The 12,430-nt window shown below is 41.1% G+C and overlaps 2 protein-coding genes across 3 annotated transcripts in view; one reads left to right on the forward strand and one right to left on the reverse strand.

Moving 5' to 3' along the window:
* The window catches only part of IQGAP2 (IQ motif containing GTPase activating protein 2), a 293,348-nt gene that overhangs the window by 72,687 nt on the left and 208,231 nt on the right, over positions 1-12,430 (reverse strand). The window contains 1 exon segment of the mRNA XM_007461600.1: positions 1,546-1,636. Within this exon segment, the coding sequence (XP_007461662.1) occupies positions 1,546-1,636 (91 nt within the window).
* F2RL2 (coagulation factor II thrombin receptor like 2) lies at positions 5,125-11,258 on the forward strand. Of its 2 annotated transcripts, none has more exons than XM_007461599.1 (2): positions 5,125-5,230; positions 10,051-11,258. In XM_007461599.1, exon 2 carries the CDS (start codon positions 10,053-10,055, stop codon positions 11,121-11,123), a length of 1,071 nt encoding a protein of 356 aa, XP_007461661.1. In that variant the 5' UTR covers positions 5,125-5,230; positions 10,051-10,052; the 3' UTR covers positions 11,124-11,258. The 2 variants fall into 2 exon arrangements, with proteins under 2 accessions (XP_007461661.1, XP_007461660.1); XM_007461598.1 differs by lacking the exon at positions 5,125-5,230 and adding an exon at positions 5,287-5,350 and having other exon boundaries at positions 10,051-11,252.

The raw sequence follows: 12,430 nt of genomic DNA on the forward strand, positions 1-12,430 counted from the left end.
CTCTCCCGTTGCGGAGCACAGGCTCCGGACGCGCAGGCCCAGCGGCCATGGCTCACTGGCCAAGCCGCTCCGCAGCATATGGGATCTTCCCGGTCCAGGGCACGAACCCGCGTCCCCTGCATCGGCAGGCGGACTCTCAACCACTGCGCCACCAGGGAAGCCCTGGCAGGCAGATTCTTAAACCACTACGCCACCAGCAAAGTCCCTAGCGTATCAATCTTGAAGCTATTTTAGATTGCCATGTGAATTTTCTTATTATTCTTCTGTGAAAATAGATGCTTAAAAAAAAAAGGACAACTATCATTTGAGCTAATGTGGGTTCTGCCAATTGCTGAGTATGTCTACTCCATTTATGCATTTTGGACCTGGGGAAATAATCCTAGGGCGGGTTGGAGGCCCCACTAGACCCACTATGAGATGGACCTTAGCAACACCTCTGTGATCATCTGACCTCCATAAGCCCCTCCCCTGACTGGTGGACCACAGTGAAATTTTAGGTCTCCTGGAATTAGTGTCAGTTCAGAGTCAGTGTCCAGTAATCTCTGAAACGTCTGATTATGTCCTTTCCTCCCAGCGCCGTCACCACAGTAGGGTATAACATGTTGGTAATGTAGCAGGGTCCTTTCCCAAGGCGACCCAGCCGATCCTTCATTCAGGGGGTTCTGGGTCTGTAAATGGCTCAAGTCTGGGAACTAAGGGAGGGACCATGACTTTCTGTTTTTTTACTTACATTCACCTGACCTAGAACTCTTCTTCCACTTGTGTAAATCAAGTAAGAGTTTAGTAGACTCTCTATTTCACTTCTAGGAACACCATGATCAATTAGCAAATTCTATAGGTCTCTGTGAGTCACATTTTTCTAATTACTGCTTCGACTTGGCTGTCCATTATAATAACCACACCCACTTGTCTTTGGCGATTAAGTGCTGTCCCCTGGCCTCTGCCAGCCTGACCTACAGATTTTGGACTTGCCAGCCTCTCCACAATTGCATGAGACTATTTCCTAAAATAAATCTCCCTCTTTCTTTCTATATATATATATGTGTGTATAGACAGGTAGATAGTACACATACTATATACTTTCCAGAGAAACAGAATATATATATATATATATATATATAATTCTGTTTTTTCTAGAGAAAAAAAAAATATGTTGCTCTGTTTTTGGAAAACTCTGACTACTGCAATGGAAGGCATTTAATAAGCAGAAATAGCCTAGTTTTCTAAGGATCAAGATAAAAAAGGACTTGATTACACTACAAATTTAAGAGTTGAGAAATTATTTTTTGCTTTCTGGATTTTGTTCAGCAACAATCTTCAGATTTTGCTGGAGACAGTACCTACCCACTAAAAACAGTGCAACCGACCAATCTTATTTTTGTATAAATACGCATTCAAGAATTAAAATTGGTAAGAGAGTACGTATCTTTTCAGAAATTAAAAATGGTCTACTTAAAGAAAAATTAGGAATTAAAATAAAAATTGAGGGGCATAACCAGACGCAAGCAAGGCCAGTTTGGCCAGCAGAAGGAGGTGAGGGCTTACATTGTTTTGCTTTGTCCATGTCCTTGTTGGCCTCATTGACCGCATGCTGTATCTCATCCAGCCAAAGAATTTTAGAAGCACTTTGAGGGTCCTGAGAATATGGTCACAGAATAAAAGAAAGAACAGTGAATGATGATGAAACAGAATTAATAACGGCTTTTCAGGAGCCACTTTATTAAAATCTCCACAAACTCTTACTTAGCAACTACCCAGCACAGCCACAAACTGTACAAGCTACTGATGAAACAGACTCCCAATTGGACCAGTTCTCCCTTCTCCACGGCCACCCCTTTAGTCCAGTCCCCCATCATCTCTCACTGGACAGCTGCTTCGATCTCCTACTTGCTTTCATTGTTTCCAAGTTTGCCTTTCACCACAGTGGTCCCCTACAGAGAACCAGATGATCTCTCCAAAAGGGATGGATCATCACGCCATTCCTCTATTTAAACTCCTTTAGAAGGTTTCCCCCAGCAGTTTGAAGGAAACAACACTCCCTTCCCATGAATTGTGGGGATCTGATGATCTGGCCCTGCCGACCCCTCTGGCTTTACCTCACTCTTCCCTACTCACTGTTTCAGATTTTCACACCAGCCTCCTTCAGATCACATCATTCTACCCCAGCTGCATGGCTGTTGGTTTTTTCTTATCATTCAGGCCTTAATTCAAATGGCACCTCTTCCAAAAAAGCCTTCTCTGGCTACCTTAGTCAATCAAATACTCTCTCTCCCAATCACTCAGTAACTGTGGTTTCCAAGGTGGCCCAGGGTGCCATGGAAATACTTGCAATTTGTGGGAAACAATGATACTTGAATTTTATCAGACACAGGGACAAATATATGAACAAAAATATCCAAACAGAAACATGGTGATGGGCTTCAAGGAGCTAACAGTTTAGCAGGAGAGAAAGAGGCATCAAAAAATTATACTTATTGGATAAACAACAAGGTCCTACTGTATAGCACAGGGAACTATATTCAATATCCTGTAATAAACCATAATGGAAAAGAAAAAATATACAATTATAATACAATGTGATCAGAGCAATATTACCTGTAGATACACAATCTAGAAATAGCCAAGAAGAGATTTATTTATATTAGGAGTGTTGAGTTGCAGGCGGAGAAAAGACCAAGTAGTTAAGGATAGCTTCAGAAAGGAAGTGGTAGCAGCAATAAAAAGGTATTCAGTTATCTTTACTAGTTTTTACTTGTGGGTCGATTCTGATGATCTTACTCCAAATGTGGTGCTGATATAATGTAATTAAATAGGACTTTCAGACAGCAACTGCGTTTCATATAAACTTGTCTAAGATTACAAGTAAATTTTGTTAGCAGTAGAAATTAAATATTTTCAGAGAAGATGAGACATTTCATTTTAAAAAGTGGGAGCATTAGCCTATTTGTAGGAGTAAGTGTCATGTACTAGAGCCTGAAGCAAGACTGTGAATGAACAGAAGGTAGGTCATTGGACCCATGGAGAACCAGCTCCATCACTTAGGACTCAAGAAGGATGGGGGGCAGGAAGGAGAAATAACATTCACAAGTTTCTTTAGCAGGCTTCAACCCTCTTTCCCGCAGAGGCTAACAGGAGATGATATATGTGGAAAGGGCTCTGAAAATGAGACAAAATATCTGCTATTTCATCCTGTAACCTCCAGACTAATGAAGACCATTGAGGAAGGCTTGGTTCCTGCTTCCACAATCACCTTTAGCTAGATCTGCCACATGGGAACCATCAGCTAATAAGAGTTTCCATTTTTGGGGAGAATGATGTGGAAGGTTCAAACAAGAAGTAAGATGGGAAGTTGAAAACCAGAAGAGGAATGAAGAGATGGGAATAGAAAGTATTTTTTTCTCTGCTTCTAAGCCAAAGAGAGCCCAACCACTCCCCAAGGTATAGCCTAAAAACTAAGCTCCACACAAGTTCATTTCTGTCTTTCGCAGGTTTTTTTGAAGGGTATTTACCAAATTCCTTCATAACTTATCAGTGGAGAAGATGTACCGTATAAACTTTTACCCAGATGCGAAGGAAGTTACAATCCCACTTCAAAGCTGAAAGTATCAGTTTTGTAAGCTAAACCCAAGAGAGACTTTGCAAATCAGAAGAATTTAAGTCAACAGTTTAACTCATGACCCACAGACGTAAAGGTTGCTAGAATTAAATGTAAAACCAAGAGTAAAAACTGAATCCTACCAGTGTAAGGTCTCCCTTCCAACTGCTCACTAGAAGACTGGAAATAGGATATTTACAGGATGGCCGTGACTCTATCTCCAGCTAAACATCTAGGTTCAACATATGGGTTACAGACTGTTTTAAGTCAACAGAAAGTAGGCCATCTGAAAATCAAGTAATAAATTCCTGAATTTAAATGATTCCTAGAAAATTTTAAATAAAAAAGTAACTTCTCTTCAATATTTTGTGGTTTTGGGTTATTATTTCTGCAATAAAATAGCATTCTATCTCAGTTTGTGCTACCATATATTATTTGAAGTATTAAACACTGATTTTTGATTGTAAAATTCTTGGTGGGATAACATTCAACCAAGATGTGAAAAATTTACACAGATCCATTTTCTCCCACCTTATTCCTTAACCTTAAGTCTTGTGAAATTTGCATTTTCTGACTCTTGCTGCATTTTTATAGTCAACAGGCTATTGGGTTGTCTGGCTTAGCATTTAAGTTTTGTTAATTATAGGAAAATGTGTTATAATGTAGGTTTTTTTTTTTTTTTTACTACATATTAAATTATATCCTGCAGAACATAACTACACATAAAAGCTTATATGTTAAACGACTATGTGAATGTGTTTAACATTACTAAGTTGAACACTTCATAAGTGTTAAGATGGTAAATTTTATGTTATGTTCATTTTACCACAGTTAAGAAAAAAAGCTTACTGTAAACCTGCTCACCAATACCCATGGGATAAAGGGAGTCCTCTGTGTTTTAATGTTATATTACGATTTTAGTTTAATCAAACAGTATTTTTGGGCGGGGGTCCCTAGTTATTTGACCCTACAGAATTATTGAATGGCTTAGAATATGTTTAGCTGTGGCAAAACAAAACACAATGAAACCAAGTTTTGGCCAAGCACTGATGACAAATTCAGATGAATGTGACACTGAAGGAGAATTTTCAAAGTAATCAAGAGCTTAAAACAATTTTAACTTCTTAAAAAAAAGTTTGCTTTCCATGATTCATTTAGCCTACAATTATGTAATGAGTTTAAGAATTAAGATTTAAAATAGCTGGAAGGATAAAGGAAAGGATAATTTCTGACAGGCTCAATCACTAAGTAGAAATGACACTCTAGAAATTCATTTTTAAACTGGGTAAAAATGAGATACGGGACAGAGTCAAATCTAACTGCTGCTCAGCATCTGTTTCCAGCTTACTTCTGTCAAGGACTGTTCTTAAGGGCATTCATTCAATGCACATAAATTCACTGGGTGGGAATGACAGCTTCTCTCCTGTGAGGGATAGGGAAGAGTTCAGTGACTTTCTCCGGGGATAATGTAACGTGCTCAGAGGCTCAGGCTGAGTCATGCACACTGAAACATGAGTGCTGTCACACCCTTTCCCTGCAGAGGACCCTGGCAGCCTTCCTGTCTGCAGAGCACAAGAGAACACGCTTCTACAGAGAGAACCAGGTTTCCAACTGGTGCCAACACGTGGAACCGAAGTGAAACCATACTCCCTAATTTTAAACATTTGAGAAACGGGCCTCAGATGATCAAGATGAAAGCTGTCATCTTTGTAGCTGTTGGAGCACTGCTTCTGTCACCTGCTTCCTGTCAAAGTGGTAAGCTCTTTTCTTATGGGGTAGAGTGGGAATGCTGGTTTGTGTCCCAAGAGTCCACTGAATCTAATCTCTTTTACATTTCACACAAATTGCACCCCCAAATCTTAGTTATTAAAACGTGGAATTATGGACGTGAAGAGATGTAGTCTGTTCACTATTCCAAACTTGTCAAAGACTAAGTGTTCTCTGCTGATATTTAAAATTTTGTGGCATAGTCAAGATGTTAGATTTCTAAAATTAAGTCAAGAATCAGTTTTCTTTAAAAGTTTTTGATTTTCTAAGAATTTCCTCTGATTTGGCAAAGATAACTTTTTTATAAGAGATTTAAAAAGTCCTGTTTATACCTCCTGGAAACAAGAATACTCCCTGATAGACGGAGTGGTCTGCTTTCAGTAATCAGTTATGCTAATGAATTTGTGTTTCCCGAAAGAAATATGTGTTTCCTATTTCACTCAATACAATGTTATCCTGTAACCTCCTGCTTGCCCTAAAAGTAATCAATTTGGGATAGGGATATCCACAACCCCCTTACTGTTGGGGTCCTATCCCAGCCAACGTTTTAGGAACAGGAAAGCTGAAGGGAAGAAATGACAATGGGTGGGGGGGGCGGGATAAAAATTTTAAAAACCAAGGCTCTATAAAGGAATGCTGCTTGCACTGATAGTTGGAATCACTGAGGTGGCTGAAGGATGGCGCTGAGAGAACCAGCAGAGAGCAGCAGCTCGTTTGAGATTTACAGATGAGTGAGTGCTCTTTCTGTGAGTGGATGAACCAAAATGAAGCAGAAGAGCAAAAGAAAAGAGGTTTGGGGAGGTGGTTCCTTCAAGGTGCTGGTGGGGTTTGGTGGACGTGAAAAGGGAGGAATTTAAAAGGTGTCAAAGTAATGGGATAGCGGGGGAGTGGGGGAGATAAATTAGGAGTTTGGGATTAACATATACACACTCCTATATATAATATAGGTAAAAAAAATACCTATAATATAGGTTAAAAAAAAACAAGGACCTACTGTATAGCATGGGGAGCTATACTCAGTATCTTATAACAACCTATAATGGAAAAGAATCTGAAAGAGAATATATATAAAATATATATTTTATGTACATAAAACAATCACTTTGCTGTACACCTGAAACTAACACAACACTGTAAATTAACTATACTTCAGTTTAAAAAATTATTTTTAAGAAAAGGTGACAAAGTGAAAGGCAGTGAATTTGCTTTCGTCAGCAGGGGTTGGGGAGAAATGTGAAGGAAGACGCTGTTATTTAGTGGCTGAAGTCTGTTCCCTTTGGGGGTCAGTCCCTCTCCAAGGCCTTTTCTCAGGTTGAAAAACATTTCAGAAACATCATGCCAAATAAACCTGTATAAAAAACTCAAATAAATTACAAAATATATATGTAATTTAACAAGTACTATTTCTTAAGGAAAACTAGGCCCTAAGGAATAAAAGAGCCAGAATTCTCAAGGAAATGGAATCAAGGCTTGTTCAGAGTCACTGTTTAGCATGTTTTCAGGCATGATGTCTTGCTCAATCACTGGAATTTTCTGAAAAGTGACAAACACTAATGGTTTCAACAGCTCTCTTCTCAGATCTTGAAGGGACATAACTCGTATAGCATGTTTTTCAGCCCACATTTTTCAGCTTTGTGCCTGTCTGGAAAGGCACTTCTCTCCGGGTGATGTCAGACGCAAGAATTTTCCAAAATGCCAGAGTAAGCAGCAGGATTTTTTTTGTTTGTTTTTTTGCGGTACGCGGGCTTCTTGTGGCCTCTCCCGTTGTGGAGCACAGGCTCTGGACGCGCAGGCTCAGCGGCCATGGCTCACGGGCCCAGCCGCTCCGCGGCATGTGGGATCTTCCCAGACCGGGGCACGAACCCGTGTCCCCTGCATCGGCAGGCGGACTCTCAACCACTGAGCCACCAGGGAAGCCCTAATCATGAGGATTTGAGTGGCTGTGCTCAAGTGTCACACAACATGCCTTCTAAGTCCACATCTACACACTGGCACAGAAGAATGCCACTTCCCCGAGTTCTCTTTCCTTTTCTCTAATCTTTCTTCCCTTAAGGACACCTGAACACCTCCTCATCCTTGCTTGTTCAGCAACACTCTCCCTCTGCGTTACACCCCAGATTCAGTTTGTGCAATCTCCAGGTTCTGAGGGAGGCTTCAATTTCACCCCGGGGGTGAACTGGTAGAGATTAAATCAGGAAGAGAAACTGGCTTTGAATGACAGCCAGGTTACTAAATACTAACCTCAAGGATTCAACATGTAGGAATTCAGAGCTCGTATGAAAAGAGGTAACTGGCAAAGCAATGGCATTTTAAATCGATATAAGTATTAGGTTTATATTCAGCATAAAAGCTCATCTTAAGGTAACATTAGAAATGTGAGAGAATCTACTTTCTCTACATGTCAAGGATTAACTTACAGAAAATTACACAGTGAAAAGCAGGTTTGAGTGGTAAGGTTTATTTTGCCTTTGAAACTGCTCTTTCATGAATTATGATTATTAGTATCAACATGCCAGTAAGAGTCAAATATTTATAGTATGTAATTTGTTTCTATCCTCTTTTTCTCTTCTCTCATTTCCAACTTCTGGGATCATTTTATCAATTTCCTCTTCTGATTTTTCTTCCTTTGTCTCCTTTCCCCTTAAAATCTGGCATTTCCGCTCAAGTCTGCCTTTGGGTTCTTTCTTTTCACATCTCTCCCTAGGGCATTCAAGCACTAAATCAAAGTATGGTCTCCACGCAGACTAAAAACCCCATAACTCTCACTTGGGCTCCTGAGATTTTGGACTCCACATTTAAGTCTTCTAACCTGTCATGGGACATTTTACATTCTAATATGGCACCAGCAATTCAAACTCAGGAATACTCAAAACTAAGATCTTAGCTTCTCCCTGTGTTGCACCCTCAGTCCCCCTGCCCCGTCCCATGCTCCATCCGCCTCTGCTCCAAGACATCCAGAGTACAAACCTCCCAGTGACTTTTGCTTCCTGCTTCTCCTGCACCGTTTCCAGAGCCAGTGAGACGCAAGGCCCTCTGAGCCTCTGTTACAGAGTCTCACGTGTTCATCTTTACCTCTCCAATGCCATTGCTCTAGCTCTGTAACCCACCAACTTGAGTTTGAAATGACTACAGTAGCCTCCAAATCAGACCCCCTTGCCTCTAATTTCTTACCTTTTAGCCTATTCTCTACGCTGTCATCAAAGTCATCTTAAACACAAATCAGATCATGATTATATTAGTTTCCTATTGCTGCTGTAACAAATTGCCACTACCTTAGTGGCTTAAAACACAGATTTTTTTGTATTTCTGAAGGTCACAGGTCCTAAAATCGAGGTGTCAGCAAGGCGGTTCCAGGGGAGGATCTGTTTTCTTGCTCTGGTCAGCCCCTAGAAGCACGTGCATTCTTTGGCTCGTGGCTCCTTCTTTGACTTTCAAAGCCGGCAGCATAGCATTTTCCTGTATCTCCAACTTTGACCCTTTTCCTCCTCCTCTTATAAGGAGTCTTATGATTACATTCGGCCCACTGACCAATCCAGGATACTCATTCCATCTCAAGACCCTGAAGCACACCTGCAAAAGGCCCTTTTGCCATAGAAGGTAACATATTTACAGGTTCTAGGCATTAGCAGATGGAAACTTTGGGGAGCCATCATGCTGCCTACCTCAACGGCCATTCCTCTGTTCATCATTTTGTCTGTGTACAACACCAGCATCTGTGAATGGGCACATGATTTCTTAGTACAGTTTACGGGCCCTTCAGAGATTTGGCTGTAACCTACTCTTCCAACTTCATCTGTCAGATGCACCTTATTTGCGTAAGAATGTGTTTTTGTGCATCTTCTCCGTTAGTCTGAGAGCTGAAGACAGGGATGGCATTGATTTAAAACCGGGTATCACTGGCATATAAATATGCAATAAACATCTGTTGAATCAACTCATCTGATATTTCCAGACCCCATGTCAGCCTACACAATGCCTTTGCCCATTCATCACCTACCAGAATCTTATTCTTCTATTAAATTCCACCTCTTTAGGAACCTTGCTCATCTTTGCTCATGTTCATCTTTTCCTTGACATTTTGCTCAAACATCTAAATCTATTAACTCTCGCCTGAAGAGTTTATAATCTATACAGTCTATACAGTTTATAATCAATATGACGTTAGCCTATAATGGTCTGATGTGCTATTTTTTTTTTTTTCCGCGGTACACGGGCCTCTCACTGTTGTGGCCTCTCCCGTTGCGGAGCACAGGCTCCGGACGCGCAGGCTCAGCGGCCATGGCTCACGGGCCCAGCCGCTCCGCGGCATGTGGGATCTTCCCGGACCGGGGCACGAACCCGTGTCCCCTGCATCGGCAGGCGGACTCTCAACCACTGCGCCACCAGGGAAGCCCTGATGTGCTATTTTTGTTTCCTCTTATAGTATCAATATTACAAACTCCTTACATACAAGGAGTTGTCATCTAGTTTGGGTTCCTGCATGGGTTAGCATGCTGCTGGGGCATATGATATACATTAAATGCAGTCCTGTTGATTACCTGATCTATAGTGATTTTTAAAAATAAAAATGACCCTAAATTCTACCATTACAGAAATTATGTCGCATAAGACATCTAGTTTTATTGTCTCCTGAACCATAGATATGAGTCAGCAACAAATCATATGTTAATACTTCTTTTCAATTACAGGCATGGAATGTGATGCAGACAACTTGGCAAAGCCAACCTTACCTATTAAGACCTTCCGTGGAGCTCCCCTGAATTCTTTTGAAGAGTTCCCCCTTTCTGCCATAGAAGGCTGGACAGGAACCACCACAACTGTAAAAATTAAGTGCCCTGAAGAAAGTGTTTCAAATCTCCACGTGAACAATGCTACCATGAGGTACCTGAGCAGCTCCTTAAGTACCAGACTGATACCTGCCATCTACATCCTGGTGTTTGTAGTAGGTGTGCCAGCCAACGTGGTGACCCTGTGGATGCTCTTCTTCAAGACCAGATCCATCCGTATGAACGTCTTCTATGCCAACCTGGCCATTGCAGACTTTCTTCTTTGCGTTACACTGCCCTTTAGAATAGCATACCATCTCAACGGGAACAACTGGGTATTTGGAGAGGTCATGTGCCGGGCTACCACAGTCATCTTCTATGGCAACATGTACTGTTCCATTCTGCTCCTCGCCTGCATCAGTATCAACCGCTACCTGGCCATTGTCCATCCTTTCACTTACCGGGGGCTGCCCAAGCGCACCTATGCCTTGCTAACGTGTGGATTGGTGTGGGCAACGGTTTTCTTATATATGCTGCCATTTTTCATTCTGAAGCAGGAGTACTATCTTGTCCAGCAGGACATCACCACCTGCCATGATGTCCACAACACATGCGAGTCCTCGTCTCCCTTCCAACTCTACTATTTCATCTCCTTGGCATTCTTTGGATTCTTAATTCCATTTCTGGTCATTATCTACTGCTACACAGCCATCATTTGGACGCTTAATGCAAAAGATCGTAGGTGGCTGTGGTATGTTAAGGCGAGTCTCCTCATTCTTGTGGTTTTTACCATTTGCTTTGCTCCAAGCAACATCTTACTCATTATTCACCATGCAAACTACTACTACAAGAACGCCGATGGCTTATACTTCACCTATCTCATAGCTTTGTGCCTTGGTAGCCTGAATAGTTGCCTAGATCCATTCCTTTATTTTCTCATGTCAAAAATCACGAATCACTCCACGGCTTACCTTACAATGGTGAAATCATCTTAGAGGACAAGGAAAGCTATGTGTGAAAACATACACTCTTGGGATAACATATGTATCCTGCAAGGACCTCTATTCTCTAGCTCCATTTGTGAGCCCCTAAGAAATGGTGTTTCAAAATAAAACATTACATAAACAGTAACTTAAAAAAAAAACCTATCAGTATTTTAAGAATGAAAATTCAGGAGAAAAGATATCTCTACCTGCCTGACTGGCACTTCGAAGCTCTTTAAATCTCCATCTTCCCTACTTCTAAGAGGTTTCTATTCTAGATGATCTGGAGGAAGAGGATGGAACGGGGGGCAAGGGTGCAGCATGGGGGAGCTAAGATCTCAGTTTTAGTGTCTGGGGTCATTTGTAATTCTTCTGCCTCCTTCAGCTCTCATGCTGGTGGCTGCCTCATCAGCTGATTCTATGTGTGTAATGTCTCTCAGTAGGGTCTGTTATCCTAGCCCTACCTTTGCTTTCTAACCGTTCATCACTGCCAGCCTATCCTCCACTTCTCAGTCCACTGCCAGATTAATCTTCCTCAAATACCAGTTTGAATACATCACTCAAAACCCCCAGTTCCGAAACCTCCATTGACCATTCACTGCTTTGGAATTATAAATCTTTAGCTTAGCATTCAGGCTAACACTAACTATTTCCCAAAAAACCTGGCATGTGATATAGGCACCTGCCGAGCTTCTTGCTTAGCTGTGATCCAGACTTCTCCTCATTTTGCCCCTGCCACTAACCGGAAAGCTATTTCTAATATGTTTGCCTTAATTCTTTCCATCTCTCAAAGTCCTCAAAGGACCATTCTTCCCTGACTCTCTAGCCAGAGTTCATTTTTCTCACCTGAACCTTCAAAGCATTTTTTTGTATTTTTATTATGGCATTTATATAGGGCTCATTTATATACAAATATTAATTCCATAAGCACTTATTAAGCACCATGTGCAGTAGAGAAGGGGCTTGTCCTCTTCTTTAAGCTTCTTGTAGCAATGCCAGGCCCAAGTCTTCCCAGGGTCTGTGGAGCCAGGCTCCATACTTTGCACATCATGTGGCTGAATGAATGAAAGAATAAAATCCCAAAGCATCTAAACAGCATGAAGCCAATTAAATTCATACTGAGAAGGCAAGGTATTCCATATGACATGGCACATTATTTTTGGTTGGCTATATTTTTAAAAAAAGAAAGAAAGCTAAGGATATATTTATGAGGTCACTTATAAATTTAAAATAATGACTCCATTATTTTTGCCCTTATACCCAGTTTTTAATGGGGAAATGATATTTTGTTATAAATGCCCAGTACATTCCTGTAGGGA

Source organism: Lipotes vexillifer, unplaced genomic scaffold (genome assembly GCF_000442215.2).
Source record: "Lipotes vexillifer unplaced genomic scaffold, Lipotes_vexillifer_v1.1 scaffold779, whole genome shotgun sequence".
Lineage (NCBI taxonomy): Eukaryota > Metazoa > Chordata > Mammalia > Artiodactyla > Lipotidae > Lipotes > Lipotes vexillifer.